General features: G+C 30.2%; 2 protein-coding genes across 3 annotated transcripts; both read right to left on the reverse strand.

Annotated features, from left to right (window-relative positions):
• Positions 1-9,872: 9,872 nt before the first annotated feature.
• Positions 9,873-12,267, reverse strand: LOC108463518 (metal tolerance protein 9). 2 transcript variants are annotated; one of them, XM_053024734.1, is made up of 6 exons: positions 11,775-12,267; positions 11,563-11,675; positions 11,214-11,456; positions 10,893-10,964; positions 10,521-10,751; positions 9,873-10,448 (listed from the first exon to the last, which is right to left on the reverse strand). In XM_053024734.1, exons 1-6 carry the CDS (start codon positions 11,980-11,982, stop codon positions 10,086-10,088), a joined length of 1,230 nt encoding a protein of 409 aa, XP_052880694.1. In that variant the 5' UTR covers positions 11,983-12,267; the 3' UTR covers positions 9,873-10,085. The 2 variants fall into 2 exon arrangements, with proteins under 2 accessions (XP_052880694.1, XP_017618933.1); XM_017763444.2 differs by having other exon boundaries at positions 10,884-10,964; positions 11,214-11,459.
• A 1,360-nt stretch (positions 12,268-13,627) lies between these two features.
• On the reverse strand, positions 13,628-17,088 carry LOC108463452 (proton pump-interactor BIP131-like). Its single transcript, XM_017763390.2, has 8 exons — positions 16,925-17,088; positions 16,567-16,811; positions 15,804-15,968; positions 15,579-15,707; positions 15,337-15,501; positions 15,042-15,236; positions 14,115-14,213; positions 13,628-14,004 (listed from the first exon to the last, which is right to left on the reverse strand). Exons 2-8 carry the CDS (start codon positions 16,801-16,803, stop codon positions 13,771-13,773), a joined length of 1,224 nt encoding a protein of 407 aa, XP_017618879.1. The 5' UTR covers positions 16,804-16,811; positions 16,925-17,088; the 3' UTR covers positions 13,628-13,770.
• Positions 17,089-17,600: the final 512 nt, after the last annotated feature.

Consider the following 17,600-nt stretch of genomic DNA (forward strand, 5'->3'; position numbering starts at 1 on the left):
TCGAGCACGATATAGAACCAAATTGTAAAGTTTTTAATATTTAGAGCCGACATCGTGATGTCATCTTTCTCATGTTATGACGTCACCAAACAATTTTTCAAGTCACAACGTCAAGCTACTCGATATAGCCATGTCTCATACTGTCAGTTGGCGTTGTGACGAGGAAAAATGGTCATTAGGACAAAGACTTTGTTTTCGGTAAAAATGAACCATTTGGTACCTATTTCAAACCGTCCCATCAAACCTATCATTTTTTGCACCAAATACCAAACTCAATTGAATCAAAACACATAAAAACATACCAAAACAATTCATTTAATCATTTCTAATCAAACCAATTCAATATATACTCAACTTATTACAAAAATATCCATATTTATACAATAAATACAATGCCATCCAAATCATCCTGCCAAATACCAACCTTATCTAAGCCAATTCATGTTCAAACATGCTATTTCACTTCATTTTATAACATTATGAGCCTTAAGCATATCTATGGCATATAAGCCCGAAGAATAATCATCAACTTTCACATTCAGGTCACATTTTACAAGTAAGCATCAAGTTACCAATGTCCAAACATTTGTTCATTTCATTCAACTATTAACCAAATTACCATTTCTACTTCATTCATGCCATTTCATATGTTATACCTTTGCTTATAATCCATCACATCATTTAACATAAGCACACATATATGTCTGTCACATGTATGATTCAAATCACTAAATTAACATGATAGATGAAAGTTAAAACCAACTTGTCATAAGTAAACACATTTACATACTAAGATGTACCACAAGACACCTTATATATATGCCACAATATTTAACTCAAAATGACCAAACAGCTACCGAATTAGGGATGGGATAGTGGAAGCTTCAAAATGATACGACTTGATATGTTCTACAAGGTGGCAATCTACAAGGAAATGGGAAAGCAAACGGGAAAAGCATATATAATGCTTAGTAAGATCATATGGTAACTAAAACTTACCTTAATCATTTAAGCATAAACAATTATTCTATTCGGCTACCAAATTAACTTTCCTTGGCACATTAACACATACCTGTGCATGCAACATCACCACAAATCAAATATGTTAGTTACGTTCTTGAATCGTAAATACTATCAACATGTAAAACAAAATCTTATAGCAATTTGTATGTCAAATTTCATCAATACCATTTCATTTTCAATTCATGATTTAAATTCCATTTCCAATCAATTGAACATCGCTCGACGGAACTATAGTAAAATGAACTCGGATACATTGGAACGTAATGCTCGCACAAGCTAACAATATTTCAAGGTTGCTTACACAAGCTAACATTATATCGAGGTTACCTATTCAGTCTAAAATTATGATAAATATAATTCGAGGGTCTGAAACAAATGCTAGATCTCATAATAATCTTTAAAAACCCTAATTAATCGCACATATAACCCTATTGGCATGCCATGCATATCCTAACCTTTTACTAAGTCCACTCAGGCATCATTTCCATATAAATGACATTATCATTTCTTGTACACCATTTGATTTTTCATATGAGACATATATTTAGTCAACAATCTCATTTACATCTTGTTCTATTTTCATATAACTGATATTCTTACGAATTTACACTCAATCCAATTTGAACTATAAGTGCCAAATTCACTAATTCATTTCAATCTAACACATGAATGAAATAGAACACAATTTAACATAACATAAAAATACAGTAGTAAGTTTCATATGAACTTACTTGGTTAAAACAGCAAACAACCGAACCTCCAAAGGCTAATCAATAATTTTGGCTTTTCTTCGATTATCACTGGTTTGATTCAATTCTTGATCTATACAATTATTTCATTCAATCCATCAATACCAAATATTTATACACTATGCATGTCATGAATGAACTTATGAAACTTTAATTTTTTGATACCCCTAAAATTTTACATTTTATTCAATTTATTCATTGAAACCGAAATAGGCATAACTTTCAATTTTGAGCTTTGATTTGAAAACTAAACTTAATTAAATTCATTAAAGACCCTCCACTATCTATTATTACCAAATTCCATGTCAATTTTACATTTTACTCACTTTAGTCCTTTTGTAAAAAACTAATAATTAAACATTACAATCTAGTCCTTTTTCACATCTAAGCTTAAAATCTATCAATTTAACGCTAGTTTCTTCAACAAATCAACAATGAAAACTTTTAAAAACTTTAACATTTTTGCAAATTGCTACATGGGCTTGCTAAATCAAGCTCTCATGATCTCAAAAATAGAAAAATTACATGAAAAGAACTTGAAAACACATACCAAATAGTTTTCGAATGTACAAAACTTTCTAAGGTTTTCTTCTTTATGTTTCTAGTTTGGTATGGTTTAGAAGATGAGAAAGTCACTAACTTAGCTTTACATATCATGGTTAAATCCTTAATTACCCAAATTAATTAACCTAACTATATGATAATTAGCTTAATCTACTTTTAATCAACCTTAGTGGAGTCTTACCTCATCATCCACTAATCTATATTAGAAAATGGTTTAATTCCCCTTTTGAACCTTTGACTAATTACAATTTAAGTCCCTATACCTTTAGCCAATTAAAAACTTATAGCGATAAGACTTTTACAATTTAGTCCCTGTACCCTAATTAAGCAATTAATAGACCAAAATTGAAGAACTAAACTTTAATATTCTATTATACCATCTCCGTAAATATTTATATTTAATATTTAAGGATCTGGTTTACGGAAAGGGGTTTTGAAACCCCTTTTTCGGTACCATGAAAAATCATATTGTTACAAATTTGACTTGCTATTGGTCATTAGTGTTACGTCGATGTATTTTGATAGTGTTAGTTAGGTACCTAATAAAAGTATCACTTTGGCTTATAGTTTCCAAGTTTAGATACCAATTAGATTCAAAACAAAAGTTGTCGAGTTCAGATACATTCATAAATATTAATCCTAGTTCAAAATTATTCATTTTGCAAATGTTTTATTTTATTTTCTCACATTTTTCAACTCTACAAAGCAATGAATGGAAAGGAAATTATTGTTTTTTCTTTCCATTTTTCCATCTTTTCCACCAAACATTCTTATGGAAAGAAAAATTATATTTTTATCCTTCTAGTTTTTTTTCATTTTTTATCTTTCCAATTTTTTTCACTTTACTAAGCAAGGTCTTAACACTAAAATTGTTAAGTTCATTTTATTGAAAATACTTCTTAAATAATTTATCTTTTAAAAATAAAATTTAAATTATCATATTTAATTTTATCTAAAATTATATAAAATAATATAAAATATTATATTAATTAGGCTAAAATTAAGAGATGAAAGTTTTTCAGAAAATAAATATTTACTTTTATCAAACAATATAATTGTATTCAATACTTATTTTTACTAATTTACCAAACAATTTCCTAATTTAAATTAAGTACTTATAAATTCAATAAAAATATTTAAAACCTAATTTTCCTGCACTTATCTTTCAGCTTATTAATCAAAACCTTAACTACCTCAATAATTAAAAATAAATATAAACAAAGTTTAGAAAGAGAAATTTAAACGATAATAATTATTTATTAAAATAAATCAAATCAATTAATTGAACTTTAATAGCTTAATCGTTCTAAATGAGTTTTAAAATTAAGTTCTCATTTTATAAAGAGTAATTGTGGAGAGGTGGAGAGAGGATTTATGTGAAGAATCAAGCTTATGGTGAAAAGTTGGGTTAGATGTTGGTTTCTTGGAAAGTCTCCCTCACTCTAATAAGGGGCAATATAGTTATATATGAGCCATTGTTTTAGGTTTTAACATGTGTTCATGGGCATTGGGAACATGACAAGCTTTCTCATTAGTCCGACGATGTCTCTTTACTAAGTCAGTGATGTGATTATACATTATGAAAGTACAAAGCTAGCATATGTGAAATGGATGATAACTATCCCATCAAGCAAAGCTCACTAGTTGAATAAGTGATTGAGTTTGATGTAACATTTTTGAAAGGCGAAATAGGGTATTACATTTCATATTCAAATCTAATTTTATATTTAAATTTCAATACAATTCTAGAATACATTTATATAAGTTCTAAAAAGAAGGATAAAGTGGGAAAAAAAATCTCGGTGAAGAAAATTATAGTATCAATATGGTAGAAATTTTTCGATTGGATAAAACTATTGTTGTGAATGAAAGTATTAACAAATTTTCTCGTAACATGTGAATGAAAGTATTATCAATATGGCATTAGTCAGCCTAGGACCTGATCAAACATATTAGTCAATTTCACTATTGGGGTTATGTAATTAGTTTTTTTTTTTTTTGAGTCCCGTAAGACAAAGTAAAGCAGTAAAAATGAGCAAACTATGCACTAACCAAATGTAAAACTATATGTGTTTTGAAGCAAATCAACGATACTTGACTCAGTTTCCCTGGCTTCGGCTGTAAAATCCTTTAACCAAAAAATGATACGACCATTAATCAAAATATTTGGTGCACAAATCAATGAAACTTGAATCAGTTTCTCATGCAAACTAACAAAACCAACAACAATTATACTACCACAATCTCACATTTACAGTATTTTAATGACCATACGACCATTAATCAAAAAATGGAAGCTAAAATGAAGAGGAAAAAACCCAACAATTGTTTTTCCTTGTAGAAATTGCGTTCTGACTTTGCTTAGAATTCACTATTTTTTGCTACGGACTGGCTTGAGTGATTCAGCACCAACTAATCTGCTTCCGTCCCAAAACAACAACTCACCCCTGCAAAGCCACCATTTTCATGTTCAACTAATAACAATTTCTGTAAAATAATTACTTCAAATTATTTCAAGAAAATCTATTTCATAACTTTAATGATAAAAACTAATTGGGTCTTCAATTTGAACAGACTAATGACATTTTAAAAGTAAAGTGACTAAATTATATCAAATTAATGTAAAAGTTAAATCTCAAATTTTAATATAATAGAAGGACTACAATAAGAATTAAACCAGAAATACTTACGGATGCAACATAAACCTTTGTTCCATGCTCGGCCCTGTAGGCACTTGGCCAACTCCACCCGTAATCTGAAATTAGTAAATGAAAGGCAAAATCTTATAAAACTATAAGCAATCACAATCAAAATCAATAATTAGTAACAAGCGGATGCCTGAATTAAAAACAAATTAAAGGATTATATATAAATTGTTGATTTTATTTTTATACTTTGTCCATGTAGTTTTGAATTGATTAATTTTAGTCTATATATATTTTTCTTTTAAAATTTTAGTCTTGATAGTTAAATTTTACTATTAGTCTTATAACATTTGTAAAATTGTAGATTTAATCTATGTTTTTCAATTTGATCATTCTTAGTTCTTATATATTTTGAGTTTTGAAATTTTAGTCTTGACACAAATGACAACTGTTAAGTTCATTTTCTTACCTTTTTACTAGTAGCATGTGGAAATGATAAACTAAAATAACATTACATAAGGGATATTATGTTTTTTACATAAAATTTTAAAAATAGCATAACATAAGTCAATGAATCTAATAGTAACAATTTAATCAAAAGTAAATTTCAAATTTAAAAAAAAAAAACTAAAAATAACCAAATTAAAATATAAAGACTAAATTTATAGCAGAGAGTAAAGCAAATGAAAGGCATAATAAACGCCAAGAACTTACTAATGTCTCGCCTAGGTATTTGTTGCATTGCTTGCAAAGCACATTCACCGCAGGGGAAGGATAGAAAGCGTTTGCAGGCCAGCCTGGAGGTTGCCGAATTGACAGCTTACAGTGAGAAAAAGGCATTGCTGGGAGTTGACCACGCACATTCACTCTTTTATATCAATCAAAACACAAAGATTTCAATTACAATAATTGCACAACTTGATTACACAAATGAAATGCATGTCTTTTTGGATAGATATATCTTACGGTTCGCGGCACAGGATTCGCGACGTCCCAGGTGTCTGAAATTTTGATTCAAAGTAAAATGGTGAGCAAGTTTATCAAAGCAATGTTTAAATCTAGTAACATCACATTGTGTTTAATGGAAATGATAATCTTGTGGAGGGAAGATATAAATATATATTGTGATATGAATGGAAATTTAATTTGAATTAATTTAATTTAATTATATAAAGATTAACGATCTAAATTAAAGAGCTATCAAAATTCAAAATAAGCAAACTTAAAATAACTTAAATATAAAACTAATTGAATATAAAATAATCCAAAAACAAATTCAACCGATCAATTTAGTTGTTCATGTACATATACATATCTTTCGACAATTAATTTTTATATGGTATATTCTTCTTTAAAGACGTCATGGAATCGAAGCATAATGACCCATACAAACAAAAAGAAAAAAAAATGCAAATTCAATTCAATTTAATTTAATTATAAAAAAGTTAATAAACTAAACTAGAGCAACACAAATCTAAAATAAATTAAATGTAAATTTGACTTACGACATCAAAACTTTAATTGGTCATATACATGTACATAGCTTATCGCTATCAATTTTTTTATATGGCATACCCTTAAGGACCCGTAGAAGCCAAAAGAAAAGAAAAAGATGCAAATAACTTCCTCGAAAAATAAAGAACAAGGAATCCTATAAAGAACACAGCCAAGAACTGAAACCTTGATATATAAAACACTTGAGAAACTTGCAAACAAAATGAAGATAATAAAACAGAGAGAGGTTATTACAACTATGACGTCAAGGAAGTTGTTCGACGACAGGACGTGGTTTTCGCAATGACGGCACAAGAAGACACGGGAGTCAGAGTTCAGATCGTATCTAATGGCGTCTGAACCACTGGATGACGCCATTACAGTCTTGGGGCTGAGCTGAGTCCAAGAAAACACACACCCAATGTTAGATTAAGAATTTCAGAGGGATACGGAAATGGAAGGAAAAAAAAAAAAGGGGAAATGGGTTCTTGATCGTCAGTTGTTTACCAGTTACGAGCTTCTGAAAACTGGGTTTAACGGAGGGATGCTGTTGAGGGAAACAAATTGAAAATGGTTTAATGGGGTTTTATCATATATAAACGGATAAAGGTCCCTTTTCAGTTACAAGGACCTCGCGGGAAAAATTCACCCTTAAAAAACAACTGGAAAATCTTCGAGCCTATGCTATTATTGAGAATTATAATGGAATTCGGGATAAATGTGTTTATATATATAATATTATATTTTCAATATATAATAATTATTTAATTATATTTTATATTAATTTATATGTGTTTGAGAATTAAATTGATAGAATTCAGTATAAACTACGTGGATAATCACTCAACTATAAAATTTATCATTTTAGACACTAAAAATAAAAAGTTTGCAATTTAAGTATCTATGTTACATAGTTCAATTATTTTGGTCACTCTCGCTAAAATATTAAATGACAAGCTAAAATGACAATTAAAAATCAGTATAATAATAAGTTTAGCTCTCAACTTTTACATATTATTACAATTTAGTCATAATCTTAAATTTATTAATATATATAATTTTTTGGGAAATATTTAGGTATTTTAATATATTTCTTTGATTTTTTTAGAATTATGATCAAATTGAGATTATTTGTAAATTTTATGATTAATTTTTAAAATTATAACTAAATTGATATAATATGTAAAAATTGAGGGCTAAATGTTTCATTACCCTAATTTTTAACTACCACATTAGCTTGCCGTTTGTGCTTAAATTGTAAACTTTTTATTTTGGGTGCCTAAAATGAATTTTTTTTTATAGTTGGGTGACTATCTATGTAATTTACCCTAGAATTTATAAATGTGTAGGGTTAAATTTATTGAGTTATTTAAAATTAAGATGAAATTGATAAAATGTATCTGTAAGGATTGAGGATTAAATGTGCTATTATGCCATTTATAAAAAGGTCATGTCATCATTTTTATTAACCATTTAATGGAGAGTGACCAAAACAAAATGACCTAAAACATTAGTGATGAAATTAAAATTTTATACTTTAATGATCAAAAAGAAACACGCTAATAAAGTTTATACAATAAAATTATACATATATTGTTTATAGGAACACAAGGAACATAACTATGAAGTTCACGATGATATCTATTAAAATTTAAGTAAATTATACAAATAATCATCTAATTATAAAACATTTTCATTAGATACTCAAAATAAAAATTTATAATTTAAGCACTAGTTCAATCATTTTGGCCACTCTCGTTAAGATCACAAATGACAAGTTAACGTGGTAGTTAAAAAAATCAATATAATAAAAAATTTAGCCTTTATTTTTTACATATTATATCAATTTAGTCATAATTAAATGGTGGATCTCAGAGTCTCAAGACTTGATTAGCATCCAACCAATAGTCCTCGACTCAACAATGTTTGTATAGTCCTTTTTCATTTTAATACATGGCATGTACCTACGTTTTGAGTCAGTTTAGCATATGTGATCATGTTGATATTTAAAGCTAAAAATGGTTAAACTTGATATTGCCAAATGATTGGTTTTGTGTAATAGAGATTGATATAATAGTTGAAATGAATTAAATGGTTAATTAATATGTTGATTGAAGTTAATTGTTGATTTGGTTGAAGGTTCAATTGAGGCTTAAAAGGATTTTTTGCAAATAAGTGGTCATATCGTGATGAGAAACTGATAGTGATTATGTTGTAATCTGGAACCTCTGAAGTCACGATGTCAATCTGATATTTTAAAATTTTTACAATTTGATATTTATTTGACCTCAAGTCGCTTAAAGAGCTTTCGTAACTCGTATAAGGCTTGTATAAGATTGTTTAACATATTGTAATAATGTTTTAATATTAATAATATGTATTAACTATAAATTTGCAATGTAATCGATCGTAGTTACTCTGACAATGAATGGGACATACCGTAACCCAAACCCGATGATCAGGTCAAGTATGGGGTGTTACAGAGTTAATTTAATCTCTCCTTATTTCTTGTTGTAATTACCTTTTTTTTGTTGTTGGTTTATGTTTTGGCTAAAATGTCAAAAGGAAAATTTGCACAATACTATTTTTTTTTTGATGAATTATAAGAGGAGGGTAAAGTCCTAACAGTAATGCGACTCAAACCTAGGCCACATTTAGGATGGTGAATAGCCTGATCATCATGCCAACACACGTGATTCGCACAACACTAATTTGTAGTTTGCAATTTTTAACTTTTTATTTGCATTAATTCTTACTTGTAACATGGAACGAAAAATAGGAAATTGGATTATAAATAAGCTGTACTTAATGATTGCTGCTCTTCATGGAATAAGAAGCTAACAACATGAGAGAGTCCATTCTAGTTCAAAGACTAAAGGTAATGAAGTGAAAAGACCTATTGTTTTTGTGGACTTAGCGGTTGACATCATATGATGATTTAGATAGAAACGACTATTTGAAATAAATGATATGTTGAGTATTTGACATGAAGATAAGGAAACTCATCGTTTATCTTAATTTGGTTATTTGAACAAATACATCATATTCACTTATAGAAAGGATTAATGAGTTGAATCTTTGTTCGAGTTAATAATCATTAAGTGACTTGATTATACCTGTTAAGTGATGGTAATAGTGAGTTGTGAGAATCAAATTTAGATATAGCTGCAACTTGAGTGAGAAAAGATTGAGCATAAATTATTATTTTTATCAAGTTACTCTTAGTGAATTGATTCTTTGATCAAAATTTCATAAATGTAGATTAAATTTAAATTGCATTAATAATTTTGTGTATAAAATTTTCAAATTATTGTTTCATTCCTTGTGACCATAAATCTTACTAGAAAATAACCTGATTTTTTTTTTTTTTTGCATACTTGAATAGAGAAAATTATTAATTTGATTTTATTTGATATAAAGTAATGAATATAGAAAAATTATAAATAGCAGCAAATAACATGTTCCTGTTTTTTCTTTTTATTTGATAATTAAGGTTACTAAAACTTAATTGTCATCATCGATATTAAGAATCCAAGAAGTCACACAAAAACATTAATTCGAAAACAGAACTAGCCTAGTTTCCTGGAAGGCATAGACTGAAGATGGAGTTTCAGGGTGATGATGAGGGTGTCCCTTTAGGTTTGTGCTCCGGCGGATGAATGGTATCAAAATCCACATGCACAAAAGCTCGTTCCACTTCGGGAAGTTGCTCAAGTTTGTCTTCAAGAGTCTGTCCAATATTATGAGATTGGGGAAGGGTCATGTCTTGAGGCAATACTATGTGAACCTCCACGAAGTACTGAGAACCAAAGGTGTAGGCTCTAACTGTCTCGATGTGTCTAATCTCTTCGTGGTGGTTCCAAATTAAGTAGGTCAGCTTCGCTAAATACTCCGGTGGTGCTGTCTTCCCGATTAGGGCCCATACGTTGTCCATCACCGTGTTTGCCCAATTCCCCATTGTGTACAACGCTATCTGTAACGTATTCACAACGCACATATAGTTTTCCATTGTGTTAAAACTTATAAATAACAGATTCAAACTTACAAGAATGGCACCAAGAGGATCGATCCACCAGTAGAATTTGATGGCTAAAACGGCAGTTCCTAGACCAATTGAGTTAGTGATAACGTCGAAGAAATGATCTTGAGCGTATGCCTTGACGATTTCGTTTTGGAATCTACGACAATATAACATGAGCACCAATTTTACTAATGTCACTGATACCATAATCCCAATCATCCATTTTTCTTTCACGGGATCCCTTTCAGGTTGTGCCTGCAATTCGCAATCAGCAATCATATTGATCGGAAAAGTTCAAGGTTTACACTTCAGCTGTCTCTTAGATCAACAACCTTTCTCGTTTCTTGTGGATATTAAATAGCAATTGCAAAGTTTACAATTACAAACCTTGATAACCAGTTCTCGACCTGATTCAAACAATATTTGCAACCCCAATGTAGCCATTACGGATGCAAAAACAACAATTCCCTGCACACCTCATACAAATCAATTTAATATGTATATATACATAGAGAGAGAATAAATTTTCTTTTTCTTTTCAATTTGTCCAATCAACCTGACAGACCCTACATCATGCTGCTGTGTAGATCTCAGATGGCATGACTCATGAAGTTGACTTTAAATATATGTGTATTCTTTACTGTGACAATATTTAGCCAAAATAAATTCTAATTAAAGGGATTTTTTTTTCTCGCTCTGAGAGAAACAAAGACTTACAACAGGTTGCATCCTGTTTTTGCCAATGGGATAGCGATACTGATTTGGTTTTCTCATAGCGTAAGCAGTAAACCACAGAATAAAGCCTGACAAGAGATCCAGCAAAGAGTCCAAAGTTGATGCTATCACTGCCAATGATCTACTCATAACTGATGCATATACTTTTGCCAAGAAAAGCACCAAATTTGCCCCATTTGATGCATATATTGCCACCCTCTCACTCCTTGCTACCTGCTTCATTTCCTCCTGCAGGAACAATCACATATATACACATGCATCAAAACTAACGTTACCTTTCACTTCAAACACCTTATTTCACTAAATCAAAATGAAAGGGAAAAAAAAAAACCTCTGACAAACTCCCAGGTAAAATGCCCAATTCATTAAATGCGTCCACTTCATTGAACCCTTTGAGAAGCTCTTCCTGTCTCTTGTAATACTGTGAAAGTTTTCTATGTCTCTCTGTAAAGGAAAAACAATTGCAAACTATTAAGTATTAACCTAAAACCATGGAAAATGCAGCCCAAAAATCTGTCATAAAACGAGACTGGAATTGCTTACTTAAGGCCTTGATAAAATACCCAAGGCTAAAATAGGAAGACTCCTTGCGTCTCTCTGGAAGGTGAAACTTATCCATGTTGAGTCGCCAAGATTGTTCACTCGCCATAGTTACATGATTCTCTCCATTTGGAGCCGGTGACAAAAGCTCGGCTCGGTAGTCCGACGAATCTGTTCGAAGGTTGTTGGCATATTTTACTCCATTCGCCATGTTTTACACCAACAACTGCTTTATTGGAAGAGAAGGACCAAGTATCACTCTTCTTATAGGGACAAAATTTGCACACAGTTGTAGAGATTTCGATGCAAATTCAACTGCTCCACTTACCCAAAAGCACAAATGGTCTGAACGTATAAATCAATCAAGGAAAGCATGGAGAATGTTGTTTTGATCCCTTTCCTAGTAGCAAACACAATGCTTTAGTTTTTTTTTTTTTTCTTTAATGATATTAAATTGTGTATAAATATGATGTCATTGCCAAGTATCACTAACTCATAGGTTATGGGAGCCGCTGAGAATTTTATGTGTTAAATATAAGACATTTAAAGTATGAAAAGAATCCTACTTTGGGAATATAGTTTCTTTACCACACCTACATTTCAGCTTGCTTAAAACATATTTAAAAATCTTTTAAAATTTATTATATTTGGTCATGCCTTGTTGTCCAAGTGAGTGACTGGTCAAATTGTACGATTACAAGCACAGACGAATTCGTTCAAGTGGGTGTTTCATATACAATTGATACATAGAAATATCAAAGATTGAATAAAAATTGAACCAGATAACTCCAATAAAATTTAGCATTGAATTTTAGAAAACGTTAGCTATAAAATACTATTGCTACTTATATTATTTAAATTTTGATGTGAATATCAAATATAAATATATGTTCATGATTTAAATTTATATGGAAAATATAAATAAAAAAATTAAAGAGGCGGTGGGTGTGTTATAATGATAAATTATGGTTTAATAAGCTATTCTAATCTATGGTAGTATACAATAGGTAAATTTTAGAAATGGTCTATTTTATTTGTCTCGAATTACATTTTAGTCATTAATGTTTAAAATATTACGTTTTCATTTACGTTATCATTTTGTCACGAAGTGATCACTTTACTATTAAACTTTGTTACTCCTTTAACAGCAATTCTACATGACAGTTCAAATGGATTTTAAATGTCAATTTCAATGTCTAGTTGTTAGGATAAAAATAAGTTTTTAATTAAATAAATTTAATTTGAACAACCACATAAGACTGTCATTAGAAAAGTAATGGAGTTTAACGGTAAAGTGGCCACTTCGTAAAAAAATAATAATATAAATTACCAAAATATAACATTTCAAACATATATAACCAAACTGTAATCTAAAATAAACAAAAGTAACTATCCAATGTGCTAGTCCAGCACGCCAAATATAACGGTGTCCAAAATGAGGTAAGATATGGTGGACACCGTATGAGCTTTGCTTGCGCCTATACCATTCAACAGCTCTGGCCCATGTGAATTAGGATGTCACCAAATATATATTAATCAAATCACACACAAACCACCAATTTATGATCTAATGACTCTGAAATTTAACCAATCTTTACTTCACATTTTAGGATACTTTACAATTCATGTTTATGAAATACAATTTGACCCATAAAACTAATTTTGAGACTCAAGTACTACTCAATAATTAAGTATAAACATCACCAATAAAAATAATAAGATTGGAGTTCTCAAAACTCGAGTTTCAACTATATAAATTATATATGAATGAATTAATTTATTAAAGTTTAATATAATTGATTTTGGAAAACTAATTATAAACATCTACATGTAATCCAGAATGACTGGAACAACCATTTCCTTTTCTTTTCTTTTTCAAAAGGTACTCTATGTATAACCAGAATTTATTGTAAATGTACATGAAAAACATTTGCACAATTAAAGGAAGACCAAAAGCAAAAGGAAAAGAAAAATACAGAACGTGGGCCTTGGGCCTTGGCTAATGTAGCATTTTGTTTCGTACATCCAAAAGGAGAAATAAAGTTAAAAAAGTGGAAACTATATGAAGAAATAGTTGATGAATCTCTCCATTTTCAAGAATGGGTTGTTCGTGGTCGTTCCTAATCCGTCCATCTCTACTCATTTCTCGATAGTGAAGTGACCATAGCACTGTTTTTTCATATCTCTCTCTGCAAGATTGGCTATCCTTCCACTGCCGCATGAAATCATCAACCTAATTTTTTAACATTTCACAGTTGTTTATGTTTCAATTAGAAGAGGGGGTGTTAATTTTCTAATCAAATAAATTTACTGACAATTAGCTTTCGATTCGTTGAAACGTACCTGCTTGCTAGAGAGTTGTTCAAGAGCTTTCACATCTTTATTTCTTGCTAGTTCGTTGACATTCCTTATCAGCGAAACATATTCGTTGTAGTTGGCATTCTAAATAGATAAAATAAATAGACTTTATATCAGTGGCTGCAGAATTATCCAATTGTTTCTTTAATTTATGTAAAACGTATAATCAAAATTTGAAACTAAAAAGTGAGAAGAAAATGCTAAACCTAAAATAATACAATTATTTATTTTGTCATTAGCATCCGTAACACTAACTTAGTTAAGTATTTAATACATACAAGAAATTCTATAATATATGTGTGAAAATTATGTATTTAAAACACATATAATCAATAATAAAATATTATCTGAAACTAATTAATAATAACATATTAAATAAGTACCATATTAAAATAAAAAATAAATTAAATTGTGAGTAAAATTAAATTTAAACATGTGGACACATCATATCAAGAATAATAAATTTACTATAATTATTTATCATAATGTTGTCATCAATTTTAAGTTAGTGTCGAGTTGACTCATAACACTAACTTAATCAACAAACTATTTATACATACAATTGATGGAGATAATAAAAATGCATAGTACAATTAAAATGTGAATATTATATTAAAATTATTATTTATTGAGGTTAGTAAGGTAAGTTTAAATTCCCCACATGCAAATTTTGTATTTTTTTTTAAATTTAAAAGAACTAAAGTACTCTTGAATAATATAACATATTTTAATTATTAAAAGTATTTTTATAAATTTTTAATTAAATTAATATTTAATTAACTCATAACATTCATTCAATTCAAGCTTAAATAACAATATAGATTATACGAATGTATTATATTGATAATTAAATATATATAAAATAAATGGCATGTAGAAAAATAGTATATAAATATAAAATAAAAAGCGTACCGCTTCATCTTCTTCCTTTCGGATAGCAAGAACGAAGTCACATAAGTCAGACTTTCTGTTGATTAGGCGTTGGAATTTTTCGGATACGATGTTTTCCTCTTTTTTCAATGCTTTAAGTTCATTCTCTAAGCACTTAATTTCCTCCATCACTTCACAACGTTCCGGTTTCAGTTCATCCGGTATCTTATTTAAAAGCTGCAATTGAGATGCCATCATTACATTAATTATACCGAATCAGTGCTGAGTTTGCTCCCGATGGATGAAAAAAAAAAAAAAAAGGAGTAGATAAATATACTCTAATTTGATCCTCTATGGCCTTTTTGGAACTTAAAGGGTTCCAAATGTTCCCTTTGGCAGCAGCATCAGCCTTGGCTTTATCATGTCTGTCCTCTATCTCTTTGATTTCTTTCAGTATCTGCTCAAACTTCTTTCTATTCTTGCTCTGGCTATACCAGAAATACTGTTGATGGAGATGGTCACGTTAACGGGTTATAGCTACCTACTATTCAAACCACTATATATGTTTATATAACTTACAGCACGGCCAATCTCATTACGTAAGCTTGACATTAAAAACTGAGGTTGATGGCCACTAGGGGTTTTCTTTGATAGTTGCTCTTCTTTGGCCAAATTGTTGCTTCCGTGTGTCACCAATATACGTGGAGACTGAACAACAAATAACCAAAAGTTATATATATATATATATTACGCAGTGGAGGTTAAAGATTTAGCAATGAATAGATAGTGGTTACTGTTTGGTACATGAATGGCAGGTTGTTTTGAAGAGGAAGAGGCAGTGACATTAAGCTTATCCATAGAAGCCTGCAGAAAACCCACCACCATTGTCTTCCATTCAACGCCGGCTCCAAGTACAGCACTGCGATATCTTTTCCTTTCTAGCTCTGAATAGATGTTTTCTCCACGTGACTGTTCACAATATAATTCAAAACAATATAAAATGTTCGTCATTACTATCCTGTTACTCGATTAGGACTGACCCAATCCCTTTACTCTCAAGAATGAAGCTAGAAAAATTTTTAGGGAGGTCGGATGGAATTTTAATTTTTTATAGTTTATATTTTTATAATTTGTAAAGGATTAAATCGAATTTTTATAATTTTAGGGAGGTCAAAGTGTAATTTTACCTTTACTAATTTAAAATTTTTAAAAAATTTTAAAGGCCTAAAATATAATTTTACATTTTAAGGGGGCCGGGGCCCATGCCAGCCCCCTAGCTTCGCCCTTGTTTACTCCCATAATGATTACTTGCATACTTAGCTTATATGAGCTCGTACGTAGTGGGTTCGCATCATCATGCAAGCTAACTCATACTTAAAAAATACGTGTTAATCTTAAAATGATATATTTATTAGCATACATAAAATCTCACATAAGATATCACGTCCACGAACCATATCATATAAATAAAAAATTTAATATCATTTAACAACACATAAAAATACTCAACAATAATAAAAACAGTTGGTAATCATTTGGAGCATATATGTATATTTCCAAGACATACCATGATTTCCTTCATTTTATCATCTACGATAAGCTTCTTTTCTTGATCCAATTGTTCACACTGTTGCCTAGACCACTCGAGCTTTGAATCCTTTTCTGGGTCTTTGTAGGGCCAAAATTTGACAAAATAGAATTGATGGACCTTCCTAGACCCTCCTTCTCCATTGAACTTGGTGCCTTCATCTTCATCTGCTGCAGGAGTTGACATCCAATTGCCTTCCATGGGTTCTTTAGACATTCTTAATGCTTTAGGTTAAAAGATAAGATGCAAAAATACAAGTGTTAATGTTTCTAAACAGTACTTTGGAAAACGACTGCAATAGCATAAAATGGAAAATTAAGTTAAAGTCTGACTTTACCTGAAAGAGGGTTTCCCTATCGAAGAAATGAAACTTCTGAGACAAAAGGTTTGACTATAAAAACTATGGCCTGCTTGAAGGAACTGTCTTGCATCGCACGCTTAGCTGTCTTGCACCCCACACAAAGCCGGTCAACCCTTCAGATGTATATATAATAAGGAGAAGATTAGACCAAGTTTTAAAAATTAATAAGCAAATGCACATGAAGATGAAGCCACGTAAACAAACAAATAAAGATGCATAGGAGTAGGAGCTAGCATATATAATGGGAACCAGACAAGAAGATCAGAATAATATATTTAAAGAAATATTATATCGACTATCATTATTCCTTCGCAGAATTTCAATGTATGAAAACTTGAAGCCTGAAAGTTTTGCGGAAAATGCTCTTTTTGTTACAAGTATAATGGAAAGAGAATTAGCAACTAGCCACATGCCACATGCCTTAAACCATTAACAAATATAGTCAACTCTGTACAACCTACATATCGACCCTCCGATCCCTCATAATACAAAAGAATTACCACTATGCTTTAGTCCCTTCCCATAAATTTGTTGATGTTAGGTGTCGCTAAGTAATTCTAACGTAGGGTGAATAATTTCTACCAAGAAAAAACCCTTTAAATTTTCCAAGAAATATATGCACCAATTAATTATAAACTTTTTTTTTTTAATT

This window comes from Gossypium arboreum, chromosome 13, assembly GCF_025698485.1.
Source record: "Gossypium arboreum isolate Shixiya-1 chromosome 13, ASM2569848v2, whole genome shotgun sequence".
Taxonomy (NCBI): Eukaryota; Viridiplantae; Streptophyta; class Magnoliopsida; order Malvales; family Malvaceae; genus Gossypium; species Gossypium arboreum.

Excerpts from the sequence above, each read along its gene's own strand:
- LOC108463518 (XM_017763444.2), bottom strand. The coding sequence starts at position 11,982 with ATGGCGAATGGAGTAAAATATGCCAACAACCTTCGAACAGATTCGTCG. Across the intron at positions 11,676-11,774 it reads GTATTTTATCAAGGCCTTAA|AGAGACATAGAAAACTTTCA; the intron begins GTAAGCAATTCC and ends TTTCCTTTACAG. Across the intron at positions 11,460-11,562 it reads TACCTGGGAGTTTGTCAGAG|GAGGAAATGAAGCAGGTAGC; the intron begins GTTTTTTTTTTT and ends TTGTTCCTGCAG.
- LOC108463452 (XM_017763390.2), bottom strand. The coding sequence starts at position 16,803 with ATGTCTAAAGAACCCATGGAAGGCAATTGGATGTCAACTCCTGCAGCA. Across the intron at positions 15,708-15,803 it reads CAAAACAACCTGCCATTCAT|TCTCCACGTATATTGGTGAC; the intron begins GTACCAAACAGT and ends TTTGTTGTTCAG. Across the intron at positions 14,005-14,114 it reads AACAACTCTCTAGCAAGCAG|GTTGATGATTTCATGCGGCA; the intron begins GTACGTTTCAAC and ends TTAAAAAATTAG.